General features: G+C 37.9%; 1 protein-coding gene across 5 annotated transcripts in view; it reads left to right on the top strand.

Annotated features, from left to right (window-relative positions):
• LOC122542488 (tyrosine-protein kinase CSK) overlaps positions 1-18,794 on the top strand; it is a 146,366-nt gene that overhangs the window by 88,040 nt on the left and 39,532 nt on the right. For 3 of the 5 annotated variants that reach the window (XM_043680257.2, XM_043680259.2, XM_043680258.2), the window contains exons 3-4: positions 16,039-16,126; positions 18,568-18,681. In XM_043680257.2, coding sequence (XP_043536192.1) covers positions 16,112-16,126; positions 18,568-18,681 — 129 coding nt within the window. In that variant the 5' untranslated portion in view covers positions 16,039-16,111. Of the gene's footprint in view, positions 1-2,826; positions 3,027-10,953; positions 10,973-16,038; positions 16,127-18,567; positions 18,682-18,794 lie in introns of those variants that run through there. The other 2 variants (XM_087982112.1, XM_087982113.1) reach the window with 2 other exon arrangements.

Below are 18,794 nucleotides of genomic sequence, written 5' to 3'. Positions count from 1 at the left end.
TCAGGCGACTTACTGTGTGGAGTTTGCACATCCTCCATGTCTGTGTGGGTTTCCTCCAGGTGCTCCGATTTCCTCCCACAATCCAAAAAAATATGTGCAGGTTAGGTGAATTGGCCATGTTAAATTGCCCGTAGTGTTAGGGGAGGGGTAAATGTAGGGGAATGGGTCTAGGTGGGTTTCGCTGCGGTGGGTCGCTGTGGATTTGTTGGGCCGAACGGCCTGTTTCCACACTAAGTAATCTAATCTAATCTAAAGAGAGATTTATTCTGTGCTTTTTCTCTTGTGAATCAGTGTTGCCACAGTGGTAGTGGAATATCTGCTTCAGAAGCAGTGGGTCAATAGCTTTGAGCTTCCTCAGTGACTTTTTTTAAAATTAGTGGGTGGAGTCAGGCTCACAGGCCCAGGGTTTTGGTTTTGCTTTCAGTTGGGTTTTGGAGTTAACTGTTGAAGGTAATAGATATAGCTGCCTGATGCACAAAAAGCTTGAGTTCTCTCTCTCCTGCTAGATTTTTTTTCGGCTCTGGTTATCTTCTTTGAAGCAGAGAAGGCTGAGGGTGTGGGGCCTGATTGAGGCATACAAAATTAGGAGTATCATGGCATGTACTGGGTGGATAGCGAATGGGTTGTCTCCCTTAGTTGAAGGGTCCATAATGAGGGGGCATAATTTTAAGGTTTAGAGGGGATTTGAGGAAAACCTATTTCACCCAAAGGATGTTGGCATTCTGTAATGCACAGCCATGTAGAGCTGGCAAACTTCAGATTTTAAAAAGTGCATGAATGAGCATTTGAATTGTCATAATCTTCAAGACTAAGGGCTAAATAACGGATTGGTATAGATAGGTTGGCATGGACTCAATGGACCTAAGGGCCTCTTCTGTGCTGTATGATTCTAGACTTTAAAGGAGCAGTGGAAATCTGGAACGTGACTTCTTAAACATTGTGAATGTTGGGTCAATTTATATTTTCAGCGCTTGAGCAGATTGATGCACATCCCATGAGATACACAAATAATACAAAGGCATATAAATAGAGATTAAGCACTCATCAATCATAATTTGATTGGTGGAGTAACTTTCGTTCCTGCATGACACCAGGTAAATGAATCAGATGTGTACAGTTAGAAATTCAAGTTTTGAATGTACGCTAGATTAGTAGAAATAAAAGTGGGCTTGTACTTTATCCTTGGATTATCCCAAGAGTGAATTGCTTTCGAAAATGTAATCACTGTTGTGTAGGCTAAGATGACATTTATATTTGGCTAGCAGTTAGTGCAAATTCCAGAATGGCTATTTTTCTGTTGATGGCCTATCTTGTACCTTACCAAAATTTAAGAGATTGAAACATCAGTTGTTTAGGTGAACTGAAATAAATTAAGCCTCTCATAAGCACCTCTGCGTGCCCCTCATTTGTAGGGCACTCCATAAACCCTACGTCTTTGACAGGTGTTTGGTTATCTGTCCTAATATGCAGGTTCTTGTCAAATTTTCTTTTATAATTCTGCTATGACGCACCTTTAGACAATTTGCTATCTTAATAGAGACCGTATAAATGGTATGTTTTTGAAAAATAAAGTACTACTGAGCTGCACTACGCTCTGTGATAGGCAGTTTTTACAGTGCATTATCTCATAGAGTCATATAGCATGGAAACATACCCTTCAGTCCATGCTGACCATAATCCCAAACTAAACTAGTCCCACCTGCCTGCGTTATGCTTGTATCCCTCCCAAAATTTCTTATTCATATACTTATGTAATAATTGTCTTTTAAATATTGTAAATATATCCACATCTTCCACTTCCTTTGGAAGTTTATTCCATATATGAACCACTGTTTTAAAAAGTTGCCTCATGTCTTTTTTCAAAATGTTTCTCCTCTCACCTTAAAAATATGTCCTCAGCCTTGAAATCCCCCACCCAAGGGAAAAACACCTGCTATTTGTCTTATCCATACCCCTTGTTTATTAATGTTTATAAGGTCCCCTCTCAATCATATTCCATTTGATAACACAAATTCATTTCTGGTGGTAACATTTTTCCTTAAAATATTTCATGCAGGGAAATGTAGGCACCAAATTGTTCGTATTTTCCAGCCTGTGTATTATGCCTATGTTTTGCCACTTGGGTAACATTGGTAAAACTGGATGATGAGAAATTGTAGTTGCACTGTTTTGGGTGCATTTTACTTGCCGTTAAATTCGCAGTCATGATGCACTGGATGAAATCTATGTGGTTTATGTTCTAATTTCTAACTTGTGCAATTGCTGCTGATTGATACATGCAATATCAAGTTGTCATTTCCCTCAATATTATCATTTTAACTTGAAGTTAATTCCAAATTTTCAAATTTTTCAAGAATTAATTTTGAAGGAAGAACTGAAACCTATTCATTTATTATGATTTGGATGAGGCAGACATTTAATTCAGACCCCACCCATGCTCACATTTCTTTCCTGTGCAGGCGTTGAAAGCAATCCATATCCCAGTTCAGTGACCAGCGAATCATCTTGAAGTGTTTTTATGTATCATCTGTAATTCATTTATATTGTTTTAGATCTCGGTTTTCATTTGACATAAGTAAAGATGTAGAAAATGATTGCTATTTAAAGTTACATTGCAAAATGAGAATAGAATGCATGAAACAATTTTTGTACGTTCAGCTGCAGACAGAAAATGTTAATGACTTCAGCTAGACTGTCTTCATTGGCCAAATGGTTATCAGTTGTGGAGGGAGAACTGGATTGTTATTGGTTTAGGAATTTAACTGGAAGACAGAGTGCTTGATGGCTGCATCAGAATCTGCCCACTGATGTATGTGCAAAATCTGCATTGCACATAGTTTTTCCAGCACAGGCACCATGAACAGTTGCACTGGACTGAGCATATTGAAAAGACTTAGCAACTGAAATAATGCATGCAAAATCCCAGAGACTTGCGGAGATTTTGTTGTTCTTGATCTTCCTTTGTGACAGCAGAAGTGTAGTACTCGCCTGTGCTCTGACAGACAGCCAGCTACAAGGATTTGCAGGCAAGTATTGGTACCAAAACTCTCGACCAAATGTGCGCCCTATCCCTTTTCCGCAGTATTTTGCCATTTAGCCTGACACGTTATAAAACTTACGAGGGATTCCCTGTATTTACTGTCAATTTTGTTTGCATAACCATGTGAGTACTGAAATTATTCTGAAGTGCTCAGGTCAGATGCGTCTCAAATGAGCTAGTTAAGCGTCATGACGGTGGTTTCTTTTAGTAATTTAACTTTACAGCACTGCTATTAGAACATATTGATCATGGATGTCTTTGTAGTTACCATTTTGTTGCTTTGGGGTGAGAGGGGCAGCAAATTTCATCAAGCTTATTGGAAAATGAGATTGCAGTCTGGTTTTTTATTAAGCTTTTTGGCGAATAAGCAATTAAAATGAGCTACAGAGATATTCTGACTTGTGTTTAAGATCAGAAAGTTGTCTTTTTTTTGAGCAGCAATAATGAGTACAAAGCATTAGTCCTCCTATGTTTTGGTGCTGTGACTGCAGAGTACTGCTGTTTTGTTTGAAGGAGTCAGTGCATACCCTCGGTACTGCATCAGTCTGCAAAAAAGGCCAGCCTAACTGCCTATGGTAAAACTGTGCACTGGAGCGAGTTGTAATGCGATCAGCAGCTATCATTTGTGCACTGACGTATTGTTGGTGTTCTGCTAATTAGCTCTCTGCTGTGTGCTGCTTTACTTTGAAGGCTGGCGCTGTACATATTGAGAGGAATTTCTTGGTTGAGTCACCCATATTACCATCACTATAGATTGATTTAGCATCTTTGTCTCAAACCACTTGATAAAAAGATTTTATAAATATACTAATGCCATGCAGAAGTGTTCGCTGTTTCCCCTAAAAGGGAAAGTTACATTTTAATAATTCTGCTCTATAAGCCGAAAATAATTGCTACTGTTTGGAACTTAGACTTTTTCATTTGGGGCATGACTTGCAAACCTCGCTGGATAGACCTTTGGGGGGAAAAGACAGGCCAGTCTAGAACAATTGGTTTATTTAGGCTAAGATACTGTGCTGACCACTGAGACTGTAAATCTTGGTATCTCTTTGGAAATATCGAATTGCTCACGCAGCTCTTTCTAGCTTAGTGACTCCACCCGTTAAGTTCCGTGGGAGGACATATAGCAGCAGCTGCTCATTATGCTTTTTATATTGGTGTGGATCCAAAATGTCTAGTTTTTATGTACATCAGTGCACTTCAGGTTGGGTCCTTGAACAATACAAGGGAATTGAGGCTCTGTTAGAATGGGTATGCTGTGCTTGGCTGATTGAGAGCTTTGCTCAATTTTCTGTGCATTTAGCACACAGAGGTACCAGCTGAGCTTGCTACCCTGAGATTTGGAAATAAGTACTCAAGGGCTTAAACTTGTAACTGGACAATTTATGTTGCAAATTGTTATCAAGACAGACTGGTGAACAGAACTGTTTTACAAAATGGTAGAATTCTGTTTCGTTTTGTACTGAAAGTCAGTCCAGATCACAGTCAGCCATTGTGAGCAGTCACTAAATATGGCTAAGTGTCTTACCATATACAGTACAGCCTTGATTATCCAAACAAGATTTCAAGGTCCCAATGCTTGGGTAAACTGTAATACCGGAACGTTCGATAATCCGAACAAAATACTCCCTGCCCGTGTTGTTTGGATAATCGAGGTTTCCCTTTACAATAATGAAAATTGTGAAAGGTTAAACAATAAAGGGCTCAGTGGTTAGCACTGCTGCCTCACAGTGCCAGGAACTTGGGTTCAATCCATTCTCTGGGGGCTGTCTGTGCAAAGTTTGCACACTCTCTCTGTGTCTGTGTGGGTATTCTATGGGTGCTCTAGTTTCCTCCCACTGTCCAAAAACGTGCAGGCTAGTTGGATTGGACAGACTAAATGCAGGGTGATTGGGCAGGTGGGTGGATCTGGGTGGGATGCTCTTCAGGGGGTCAGTATGGACCCAATGGGCGAAACAGCCTGCTTCCACACTGTAAGGATTCTGTGATTCTAATAAAGAGTACTGGACATAATTGTTTGCTATAGGATTATTTTGACACCCATTAATTGGCCTTGGCTTGTCCTACGAACTGTATTTAATGTTTGCCAGGAAGACACTTTTTAAAAAAAATAGAGGCAAAACACATTTAGTTAGTGTTGAAAGTATCCAAACTTTTCAGATAATTGTGCAACCCAGTCATTTTGCAATATATTCAGATTTTTTGGACTATAGCATAGGCCAGGTGACCATATCCTACTTTTCATACTTGGTTTTTACATCTGATTTGAGTATACTTGGGGAAAAATTCATGTAGTCTATTATTTTGATTTTAGGATATTTTGTTTTGGAAATTGTATATTACTTTTAAAAGCGTGGTTGTGATGTGCCTGAATTGAGAATTGATTTATGCCATTGTAAATGGATGTGGACTGAAGTGCTTAGGTTGGATTAGAAGGTATATGTTTGCAACATGCAACTGTAAGTTAGTATTTTTACAAATATATAAAGATTGGCTCCAGTTCTGCCCTCACCAGTTGGCTTTCTGGAATACTCACGCCTTGTGGGACTGCCTTTTCTCAGAACATTAATTAGATTTTTAAATAAGATTGTTGTGTCACTTGAAAAGAAAAAAATGAATGAATTGAAATTGGTATATCACGTGCTGTTTATTTCCTAAACAGACTGCTACAATTTCTTCCCCAGTTAAAAGGATGTTCCTTGCTTGTTTTTAGGTTTCAGGGGAGGCCCTCCATTTTAGGTATCTACTCTGATCATGGGTACTGTAGCTTGGACCAATATTCTTCTCTACTTGGTAATTAATTAGCTGTAAAGCACTTTGAGAAACTCCGAGCACACACTGTGCTGCTACAGCAATATAAATTATACGAGGATTGGCTCCAGTCTTATCCTAGGGCTACATTATTCTTGAAAGATGACTCCTGACTGAGTATTCAGGCAGTAAAGGCAAGTCCTTGTTGTCGAGGTTTGAATTGGCACCCACTTTGTAAGTTAAATTTTCCATGTAGAATAACAAAGCTGTTTCAAGATGCATGCGGGACATTCTGTAACTCGGAAAAGTTATTGCCTCTCATTATGGAGTGCCTTCTTCCATTCAAACACCCGACTGTGCTTCACGCTATGAATTTTAGTGATATACAACAATGCCCTGTGGGGGCAATATTTCTCAGAGCCATAGATGATGTGGCTGGCCAGTTAATTTATTTGATAGTACAGTATTTGTCCAATGTTCTTTGTTATCTTGGGAAGGCTTATAGTAGTTTTCCACTTGAATTTCGTCAGGCAAGAAATGTTTCTTTCAAAAGGTAAAAGGTGGTCTACTTAGACTGTTTTGACATTCTTTTGCCTGTGCATTGTTGCTAGGTTTAGATTCTTTAGTAGTATTTGCTCCTTTGTGGGTTTGATTTCAGGAAAACTGTTACATTGTCGTCCCATTTCCTTATCCCCGCATCAGTTGAAGCAAACACTCAAAGAAGCTAAAAATCACACAACACCAGGTTATAGTCCAACACTGATTGTCACCTGATGAAGGAGCGTCGCTCCGAAAGCTAGTGTGCTTCCAATTAAACCTGTTGGACTATAACCTGGTGTTGTGTGATTTTTAACTTTGTACACCCCAGTCCAACACCGGCATCTCCGAATCATGACTCAAAGAAGCAGTATGGCTCTACCTTTTTTACCTTTATTCCAAGCCATGGAGACAGAGCGACCACCCATGCGCACAAAGATATGAGTTCTCGATCTTCTCTCGAGTAGCAGATTCTCAAGGAATCATATAGTCACTTACAGGGAGCAGCGTCCAAATAAGGCAACATCCAGCAAGCATCAACAGTAAAGATTAAGCCATCTGGCATTACGCAATGGATGTTCTTTACCTCTGTTAAACTACTACCTTTACCTCTAACACCTCATTGTTTATTGCAAGCTCTTATCTGGTCAGTCATTTTAGCTGAGCCTTTGTTAAGCAACCCTAAACTTAACTCTTTCCCTACCTGCTCGTACCTTATACCCATTCTCAACATAATTACATATGTTTGGGTGTAATACTAAATAATTTTGCCACATTTCACTGTATATTTAAAGACTCATTGATTTGTTACTGTCTTTTTAATGCAAAGTACATGGATTTAGTTATTCAACTCTGATTATTACTGTCATTGAGATTCCATTCATGAACAAATGCTCATTGAAAACTACACAAACTCTTAATTTCTCTCTCATCTTCGATTTGTACTAGTGACACGAATCTGTTGCAATTGTAAACTTTACTAGACTTTTGTTCCCAACTCTGGTATGGTGTTGTATAATCAGTATGTATTTTTCAAATGAATTATTTAATCCTGCAGTTCTTTGGTTCATGAATAACTTGTTGATCTTTTAATTGATTATCTTGAGGGCTTCCTATTCTACCATAATGATGCTACTTGCCTTTTTGGCTGTTTCGCAGCTAGCTCAATGCAGTGGCACGCATTAAAAATACCTGAGGATGAAACAAAACATAAAGTTTGTTTAAGGGGATGAAGTAAAATGTGGGGCCTATTTATTTTATGGTGGATAGCATGATGCTGAAACTGTAGGTCATAACATCCAGAAGTTATGAACTCTGATGTTTGAGTTTGAATAAATATACAGCAATTCCTATTTTAGTCTTTTAGTTTTTTTTGTTGAAACTTTTAATTTATTACTTCCATGGTCTCCTGGCAACTGTCATTATAGTGGTTTCACGTGAGTGAAATAACCAATGAGTGAAGAGAATGAGCTGGTGTTACAGTGGGAGTTCATCAACAGCTTTTTTTTGTGGCCTTTTAACATAACTTCCCACAGTGCTTTGTGGCAAAGTATGGGGAATGACTAAAAGTTGCTTTCAATCTGTTAGGGTATTAAAGTCAGAAAGAATTTTTGGGAGGGAACTACACACCGGAAACAGGCCTGTGAATGGTTGATTACTCAGGTAATGCATGTGAGGGATGCCAGGCTGGAGCTATGGAATGCAGAATTTCTGAAGTGCTGCAAGAGTGGAGGCTTTGGGTGGAGGTTTTCAGAGTGAAGGTTTTCAAGATGAGGATGCAAATGTTAAATTGTTTTCAATCAAATGTGATCTTTGAAATACCAAATACAAAATAAAAATAAATCCCTTTGCAGGGTTCCAGAGCCATCCATCAGACGAGTATTCTGCTAAGTTTGGTTATTTTCCACAACAGTGCTGTGACATTCTTTTGAACTATGGCGAGGCAGGTTGTGGGGACAGGAAGGAAAGTGCAATTGAGACTGAGATCAGATCAGCTGTAGTCTTGAATGGTGGAGCAGATTCAAGGGCCTTTGCGTCCTCCTATTTTTTTCATCCAAGAGTTGTGTTAATGGCAACATTTGTGGATCCCTGGTAACGCTTGTATTGAGTGTTGAGAGCAGTTAAGAGTGAACTTCATTGCTGTGAGTCTGGAGTCACATGTAAGAATAGCAGATTTTGTTCCTTGAAGGACATTGGTGAACCAGATAGATTTTTGTGACATTTGGTAGTTTTGTGACACCATTACTGAGGCATGCTTAGAATTACAGATTATATTAATTGAGCTTAAATTCCACCAGCTGTCACGGGGCTTTAAACCCATCCTGGACTTGTGGATTACGAATCCAGTATCACTAATAGTGCATCACAATTTCTTATTGAGTTTAAATGCTGTTCCTCGCACCGTTTGAATGTTCTGACCCATAGTTCCAGCAGCATGTTACTGATCCATAAAATAAAATGGCTTCATGTTGTTTCATCCTCTGCTTTTTTTTAATATTGTGCCAATTCATTGAGCTGGCTGTGAAACAGCCAAAACAGCAAAAGTCTCCATAGTGGTAGAATAGAAAGTCCTCAACATAATCGCCATTAAAAGTCCTACGGATTGTTCATGAATTCTAGAACTCGGGGATGAAAGAATTTATTTGAAAATACATACTGATTATACAGCATCTTCCCGAGTCAGTAAAGTTTACAAAATGGAATTGATTCACATCACCAAGTACAAATCGGAGATGTGTCTGCAATGACGAGCTTGTGTAGAATTTAGTTAGGAATGTGCAAAATTACTACTGCATTATGCCATAATATATTTTGGTCAAAGCCCTCTGGTCCCTCTTCCAACTTGCAAAAGAATAAACCAACCGTGAAAAATTCTGAAGTCATATCTGTATGACATCGAAGTAGTTATTGTATTGAAATGTCAGCTACGATCTACCTCCTTTTTTTAGATTTTAGATTACATTACAGTGTGGAAACAGCCCCTTCGGCCCAACAAGTCCACACCGACCTGCCGAAGCACAACCACCCATACCCCTACATTTACCTCTTACCTGACACTACGGGCAAGTTAGCATGGCCAATTCACCTTACTGCACATCTTTGGGCTGTGGGAGGAAACCGGAGCACCCGGAGGAAACCCACACAGACACAGGGAGAACTCCACACAGTCAGTGTGCAAACTCCACACAGTCAGTCGCCTGAGGTGGGAATTGAACCCGGGTCTCTGGCGCTGTGAGGCAGCAGTGCTTACCACTGTGCCACCGTGCCACCCACGCACTGTTAAATTAAATAATGTCATCCTGCAGAACTCTGGCTCTCAAATTTGGCATGAGAATGACTTCAAAATTGTTGCATATTTTGTATCATCTGGTACACAGATTGAAAGTGTTTGTTGTGTTTTATTCTTATGGAGCACTCTGGATATGACGTGTTGGGAGCAGTTGGAAAATCTGGGAGATTGATGGGAGAATGCGAATTTGTTCATTCCACCATCCTTTAATGAGACATTTCCAAATTGTACTTTTCGAATGGGAGACTTCTAGTATTCTGGACTATTCCTGAAGGCAATCTGGTCTGTTTCTTCACTGTTGTTTGCAAGGTGAATTCCCAGCTATCTAGTTTCCGTACCCTTGTAGAAGGTTTTAGATAACAATATCCTCATTTTCATTTTGCTCTTCCGTTGTTCATTAGTGATAGGGAGGTGGGGTGAAAGGAAGATGTATTGAAAAGATTTGTTTTTGATTTTTTTCATCCTCTTAGTATGCGGACACATTATATAACAATTTCTTGTTGCTTTTATGTTTAATTTGAGATGTTTCAAATTCCAAACATTCATGGCTGAAGGGTTAAACCTCAGACCGCATTATTGCATACACCAGATGGTAGCACTTCATCAGTGTATTAATAAACTGCATTAATGAGTTTTAAATACTTGATCTGTATCAATTTATTTTAACACATCGTAAAAACAATTTATCACTACTTTCATCTTCTATATAATGGTACAATCAGTTTTTTTTCCCCAGTTGGTTTAAAATGAGCTTGCAATTTGAGGTTTTCTGTTACATTTTCGTGAGATAGTGCGTTGTTTGATTAAGTAGTTTCTTGTAGTTCTGTACAAACGTCTTTAGTATTTTTCTGAATGTAAAATCTGATCTAGCAAATGGCTGTACGACATTATTGAACCCTTTTCACTGTCGATGGTTACGAGGTTTCCTGCAGCACGTGGTGATCAAGCACTGTTTGGCAATGGAATTTTTTTCTCATGCTGGAGCAGTTTGGAAATGTGCTCTTAGGAAACAGTGTGCAAATGTGTTCCTTAAAGTGTCCTCTAAGCCTGGCTGCAGCAACAAAGTACATTCAAGGCAGGAATTATGAAGTGCTGAATTTTCCTCCTCCACTTTGGTATCTTACTCTGGGAGAGACAGAAATGAGGATTGTTCTGCATGTTTTAAGCCATGCACGGGCGAAGCTAATTTTATAATAGAACCTGATGGAATGATGATTTGAATTTTCCAAGACATTACTCCTAGATACTTGGCATTATAATTCCAGTGAATGAATGTAGGTGCGTCAAACAACCAACAGCAATATATAAGCTCCGGTTGGGCTTGAAACCTAAATAACTGGAGCTGAATCTCTTGGGTTAGTAAATTTTATTTTATTTAGTGTCTTTAGTTATATACTATTTTTTATCTATATTTTGTAAGAAAATTTGTTGTCATTATTAGGAGTTAAGGATATTTGCTGGGGAACTCCGTTTTTCTCTCTCTCTCTCACTCCCCACTTTCCTGTGGGGCAACATTTCTGCATTCATCTAATAAGGGAGGCAATTCAGCCTTTCATTTTATCAGGTTTTCCCCTGCTGTTGGCAGTTTCTCACCACATGCAATTAATCTGAGTTAATTTCCTGTATTTATCTTTATTTCATTTTAAATATTTCTGCTTTCTTTAAACAAATGCAAACTCCTTCAGGCAAGGTATAAAATTAAAAGAAATATCAAAGCTTCTGTTTGTGTTTTGTTTGCTGCTTGGAAATTAGGACAATTTTCTTTTGTAATTTGTGTGGCTAGTATGCATGCAAGTAAACCTCCCTTTTTAACAGTATATTCCCCTCCTCAATTCCGAAGACTCTTGCAGTGACTTTTTCCCCCTCTTGGATATTTTAGTAGTCAAAAGATGCTATGTTTGCGGTAGTATGGTGGCTTCCTCAAGAAAATTGTTCCAGATTTTAAGGTCTTTTAGTTCACAACTCCTGTATGAGCAAGAAGAAGTTATATTTATATAACATCTAAGACACCACAATGGAACAACAAAATATGCTTCACATCTAATTAAGTACTGTATTTGGAGTATAATAACTAATCTGATGTCAGAAATGGATCTTAATTCCTTGTCGGTCTGTACCGGGTTCAAGCTGAGTTGACACTGGTGCAGTGCAGATATGCCCTTTGCTGCTAAGTTCTCATGTGGACCTCAAAAATGAAAGTCTGTTTGTCTACTGTTTAACTCTGAGGACCAAGACCATTGTATCAAACTAACCTGAATTCAGGGATTCCCTTTAGAGTGTCCGTATTTTAAATTGAGAAATTTATAATTTGCAGTCTAAAATAATTGCTTTTCTATAACACGCGTGGTCACAATAATAACGGAGACCAGAAAAATGTTTTGTAAGACTGCATATTCTTATTTCCTAAATGAATTTTTATCTGTTTTTTTTTTGTAACTTGTTTCAGTGAAATCTACTTTCGGGTTTGCTAGTTTGGTTCATGAAAATGTCATTATGACTACTCACATCTCTGGATTAGAGTTAAAATCTCCACGAATGAACTTTTTAAAAAATAACTCAAAGGGCTTGATTTTATTTGGTGGATCAATAATGTTTTCATTTGTTTTGGCACTTGGGGGGGGAAAAAAAATGCTTGTTTTCCAAATTTTGTTTGAAAATGTTAAAGCTGTTTTCTATTTTGTTGAGGACGTGACACAATCAATCTCACTAGATACTTTTAAAAATACTGTGTAGGAGTGAATAGTAATGGATTATACACATTGTCTATGTGGTGAAATCTTCAGTAAGATCAGAATGGATGGCCCAGACTTTACAGAACATTGCAAATCTTGTACTGAATATAGGCTTCAAGCTGGTTAGAGTACCAGCATTATTGGTTAGTGATGTCATAATTGCTCTTGTATAGGTAATAAAGGAGTTGAGAAAAGCAACTTAATTGAGTTTCACAACCTGGACAACTACTGTGAGAACTTTAATTGATGTAAAATGTCAAGTTCATCAGTGTTTGTGCAGCCAGTATAAGGGAACTGATATCAATGATGTTAATTCAAGAATTGACATTTGGATGCTGCTTTCCTGTCATCCGAACTAAGCAAGTGCTAATATTAACACCTCTTCTGGTTTTTTTTTATTTTCTATGCTCTGATTTCACTTGTGCAAAGAGAAATTATCAATATTAGAATGTCAAAGAGATTGATGAGATAATTTAGAAGTAACTTCACCCAGAAAGTAAAGAGAATGTGGAATCTGTTATCGCAGGGAGTCACTGAATCGAATAATTAGTTGCGAGAATCCTTGTGACGATCAGAGGAAATTTATTAGAACAGTTCCAAGGCTGAGAGAGTTTATCTATGATGTTAGGAGCAAAAGAGATTGCAGGGAGATTTGATAAAGGTGTGCAAGATTGTGTTAGATTTCACTAAGATCGATAGATAGATCGATTGATAGATTCTTCATGATAGCTACTAGTACGAGACCGACAGTTTCAGATCTTGACCAAGGGAGGCAGGAGATGTAAAGGAGACGTTTTTTTACAAAGTGTGTGGTATTGTCCTGGGTGCTTCTGTCTACATCCAAACCTGGTAGATGTCGAGACACTTGATGTCAAAAGGAGATGTGTTGGGCCCTCCATTCACTAAGCTTGCAGGGCTAGGGAATTAAAGTAGGGGAATGGGACTGACCTATGGTGTTCCACAGAACCAGTGTAGTGTCAATTGTCTGGATAGTGCTCTTCTGTAGCATAAAGCATTGAGCAGAGAATTGAAACTGATCTATAGGAAATCCTTCCATACCATAACCTCGGAGTGAGGATTTTAGTGGATGTTAAAAGACTGCAAAAATAATGGAATTATGCTGATTGACTCAGGAGCAACAGAAAAGGTGGAATTGAAGCATATTTTTGGAATGAAGTGGTGGACTGAATTTTTGTTTCTCTATGCTATATATCCTAAGTAGTTTTGAGTATTTACTGTCTAAGCCTATATTCAACCAGCTTGTTTTAATTGAGTCTTTCTTTTCCTTTGGATTCATTACATGGTTTGTTCAGGGTGTCAGTAGATCAAGGTGCTTTGTCAGACAGAATTGTTTCTTCAAAGTTTGTGATTCAATTTCTGGATTCACATACTGGCACTCTTCCAAGATTAAACCTTTGAACATTATTTACACACAATTGGGTTAGTGGGTCTAAGGTTGAACACTCATAAAGATTGTCCTGCATCCTCAAGGAATTCTACTTTAATTTTCTGTAAATACTCCTATGTTGCATACAGCAGGGAAATGTAATTTTTATTAAAATTTTATTTCAAAATTTTTCTTTAAAAAAAAATTGGAGATGAGAATTGATTTGACTGGGAGAAGGCTTTGAGAGGTTGTTAGTTATTTGATGAAGCCTCCAGAAATATATTCACTGTGGTCTGTAATCTAGGACTGATTTTTTTTAAAAGGAGAAGCTAGTGCTTTTCACAACTGCCAGATGTATCAAGGCACTTTTGTTTTGATATTTTTGAGTTGCAGTCACTGCTGTAGTCCAGGAAATCAGGCAGCCAAATTGCACATAGGTCCCAAAGAGTACCGTGAGGTTTTGTTGAGGTATCCTTTTTTTGGGGGGATGGTTGATGGATAAATATTATCTAGGGCAATGGAGATGACTAATCAATTCCTTCCTTGAAATTAATATTCTGAGATCTGTTACATCCACCTCAGCAGAAAGTTGGGACCTGGTTTAATTTCTAATCCAAAACATTATATATCCAGCTGTGAAGAACTTCTTTATTGATGTGGAATTGGACTTAAACTGGAAACATTGTGATTTGACACAAGTATGTTGTTACTGAGCCATGGCTGAATGGCAAACAATGAGGTGCAGAGCGCTGGACAAACTCAACATTGGTGAAGAGATCTCTGTTTTTGTCTCCATGCATGCTGCCAGACCGGCTGAGTTTCTCCACCACCACCTTTTTGTTTCAAATCTCAAGAAATCCACAGTTCTTTGTTTTAGAAAATGACTTTAAAAATGGAGTAACATGATGGACTAAAGTTTATGCCAAATATTGTTCTGGCCTCAAAGGGTTGCAAAGGTTAGATTCCAAACAACAGTGGCTGCATTTCAACTTTGTGTTACAGAATATGCTGGCTCAAACTGTTCCAATTTGAGCAAAGAGATTTTGTCAAAGATTTTTGGCTTTGACTCATCTTGGCAATTTGCAAGAACACTAACATGAAGTGGAGCAGCATGTTTATACAGTTTATACAGAGTGCTGAGTGGTTAACAAATGGACTTTGGTGGAGTCACTGCTAAGGTGATTTTAGTAGTTGGATCGCAATAACTGTTATCTGCCAATCTTTGTTTAAATTTAAGCAGGTTGACTCTGGGCAAGGTATTGCCATGAGGAATCTTATCAATTGTAAATGATTATTGCCTATTTTGTTCTATTGAAACAGGTACAGTTTATGAACGTGTTAGGTCTGCCTACAAGTTGTCCGCACTGCAAATCCATCTGCCTTAAATTGGTTGCCAACCTATTTCTTGGCACACTTAGGATTATTTGACAAATGTTACCCAATCTCAGAATTATATCTGATACCTGTTTGCAGTTTTGCAAGCAGATTCACTATGGTCTATATCTTTCATGTCGTATACATTACTGTTTGGTATGATCCACTAGTCTGAGAGGCGCACAGCCTAAATACCTTTCATTGTTTTTGCACCAAAATTCATATGCTGTTTTACCATCCGTATGATAGGCAGGGCGTCATTTGAGCTTGATTACATCATGCTGTTGTACCAAATGCATTGCTGCTGCCTAGCAGTAGCAATAAGCAGTAGGCTTCATCTGTTACTCAAACCTTTTGAGGTGCTCTTCCAGGCTAATCTAAGGTATTCTAGGTACTTTTTAAGAGCAAAAGTAGCAGACATTGGCCCAAAGTGCAGCAAGAGATTATCTGATCAAGGGAGCCATTATCTCGTAAGATAGTCTTGTACACTAGTGATTCAGGTTTCCATGGTAGCTCAGGTCCTATTTACAAAGTGCAGGTAGTTTTTCTATCACCTGATCACCTTCTATCACCAAGGTTCATCCCTTGGTCATGTGTTGTGCTGTCAGTCAACCTGCCTGCTTTAAATTTAAACACAGCTTGACAACTGTTGGTCATTACTACTGGTGCGCTCCTCTTGGCAACCCATCTACCAATTACAGCCCACTTGCAACCAATCTACAAACTCTGCTTAAACAATAGGAACATGTTGTTCCCCTTCACATAGATGTCCTTGCGATTTGTCCTGATGTGTACAGGTTGAAAATATTGGGCAAAATATGTCTTTTTCAGCAGTACTTAAGTTCTGCATTGCCAACTGATTATTCATTCATTCCAATTTGTTTGAAATTTGGTCTCAGTATTGTTGTTTTGTGTTCTGTCTTGACAGGTCTGATGGTACCAAGCAACCATTGAACCGTTGTGAGGCCTCCCACCCACATCACCAAATACAGCCGTGCAACATGTCACAGCCACAGGTAGATGAACCTCCCTTCCTGGTTCAATGGACTCTCTATACTTCATTTTTCAGTTGAAATGTGAAACATCAGAGTATTGCACAAAGATGGCAAAGAAACTCAATGCAAATCTGTTTGTATTTGATGAGATTCAAGTTGTCTTTTGGCCATTTGTTTTTTGATAACCATGTGTGTAGTCAGGGTCACTTGAAGGAATACTAGTATTACTGAATTAGAGCTAGTGTAAATGCTTGTGACAGACCATAAAAAATGTTTTTGTACATTGCAGGTTAATAACTTCTGGTATTTTCAGTATGGGGTTACATTTGTAGAGAGTGGTATAATGCATAAATAATATAACCAAAAATGCAACCAAATTAGTTGTAAAATGGCATGTGTGCAGGTGTTAGAACATGTGGAATGTTTTGCTTAAGTGTAGCCATTTTATACTGTTAAGGCAAAATGAGGTGGGTAAAATGACAATATTAGCTTTTGCTTTATGTTCTTGAATCTATCTACCTGCCCTCTCCTTTTTCTCTCTTTTAACTTCACCAATTTAAAGGTCTAGTGTTTTCATTTGGATTTGGTGTGGTACAATGAAAAACACAGAATTTAAAAAAGCATTTTATATAACATGGATGTTGGAGTTTTCCAAAGATTTTTTATAATTGGATTTTCTATAGCATTTTTTGATCTGATGCAACTATTAAATTATCTTACTCCCAATTGAAAATTGTAATTCTTTCCCTCAGTAGTAGTATTCATAAAGCGAGGCAGCTTAAACTCAATATTTCCAGTTCATACAAAATTTGCTCGTGCGTAACCATCCCATGAAGTACTGTGTCACAGAAATTTGTCTTTGCAATATTTTGCTGTTAACATCTAGTAACAGGAACCTTTGTCTGTGCATGTCCATCGATGGCTTCTACAGTTCGATCTGTTTTGCATGGTCTCGAGTAGTTTGGACTTTATATTGTCTAAAAATGTGTCTTGGAAACTGAAAATATTTTTGTCTTAAATTGCTCCTATGTATAAAAGTACATTGGGAGGCAAAGTAAAGGAAGTAACTGATGTTGATGGAAATATGCAGGGGAAAAAAATATGTATTAAAGTGGAGGGAGAATTCCAGGAAAGAAGGACAAGCCTGATCAGTGCTCACTTTTCATTCAGCTGTTTTTATCTTTTTGTCTCTCTCCAAGTTTGAACAAATCATGTGTTAAATAATGGCACAATAGTGACGGCTTGAATAAGCCATTGTACATAGAATATAGTGGGAAAATTAAGTTACACCAAAGACAAACATGTCCTATTTCCTTGTATATTCTTTGTCCTGGTTTCTGAGGTGTATAGGGAAGTGACTCTAATGTAGTTAACAACAAGCTGCCTTAATTTACATGCCACTATTGCAACAGTGTAGCCCTTTACATCGTAATTTGAATAAGTAAAGTTGCCATAGTTCTAGAGGACCATGGTGTGCTGCTCTGTCATTAGAGAGGCAGCTATTGGTGGTGTGACAGAGGGTCACCACGCCTCAGGTGAGGTTGAGAAGGACCTCAGTTGGTATGAGAATTGAATCCACGCTATTGACATCACTCTGCATCATAAACAAGTTGTCCAGCTAACTGACACTTAGTAATTTGAATATGAGGATATTGAAAGGCATCTGTGTAACAAAATCATAAAGGCCTGTAGCACTTCTTGGAAAATAGATTGAATGTGGTTCATTGTTGGCTATTTTTCTATCCTATTTTAGCAATTTATATTGTATTGTCTATTCTTTTTGTATGTTATCTTGCTATTCGACTTCCTACTCCAGTAGTTACTGTCTTCATTCCTGAATCAGTTCGTATACAAAGATTGAACAAATCACATTGTGTTCGACATTACAATGATTCAGCCATTTTAGGAAACATTGAGTACACATTTGGAGCTTAAATTTTGATTTTGTAAAAGGGCAAGTTATATAGAATGATTGGACATTCAGCAGTCAGCATGTGGCAATTTTTGAGCTAGCTGTTTGAATGAATATTTCAGGCTTCACTGAATTAAAGTAGAACAATTAAATTGATTTTGACTTCTGTTCGAAAGCTCAGAGTTCAAAACAGATGGCGTTTAATTTGTAATGCATCTACTGAAACATATCCATGAACTTGTCATTAATTTACATGCCCTCCTGAAAATATGAGTGGGACATGTCTAGTTGCAAAATTACAATGACAAGTTACATTTTCAAATTGGCGTGACAAAATCATTAACCGTTGTCATAACTATTATGGAAATTCAAAGTTTGAGATCTTACAAATTAATAATAGCAAGAAAAAGCAATTTCATCATAATATCTATGTTTACTATATAATATTTTTCAAAACAACCTTTAAAGCAGATTTATTTATGTATTTCATAAAGAAATTTGAAACATTAAAATCCTAATTTGTTGTGATAAATGTCCTTTTCCTTTGCAGACAATATGGGCATCCGGCACAGAATGTATAGCCAAATACAACTTCAGTGGAAGTGCAGAACAAGACCTTCCCTTTAACAAAGGAGATGTTCTCACCATTATTTCAGTCACTAAGGTAATAATATTTGTTTAAGTCCACGTAGAAACAGCATGAAGTGACATTCTACAAGATTTGTTCAATCACTAAAATATTTTTGTCATAGGAAGTGTGCTCACACATTGCAATAT

Source organism: Chiloscyllium plagiosum, unplaced genomic scaffold, assembly GCF_037043375.1.
Source record: "Chiloscyllium plagiosum isolate Xiang-an unplaced genomic scaffold, Cpla_swu_hap1 HiC_scaffold_42, whole genome shotgun sequence".
In the NCBI taxonomy this organism is placed as follows: Eukaryota; Metazoa; Chordata; class Chondrichthyes; order Orectolobiformes; family Hemiscylliidae; genus Chiloscyllium; species Chiloscyllium plagiosum.
Note: the sequence above shows the minus strand (reverse complement) of the source record. Positions and strands in the feature narration are given on the sequence as shown.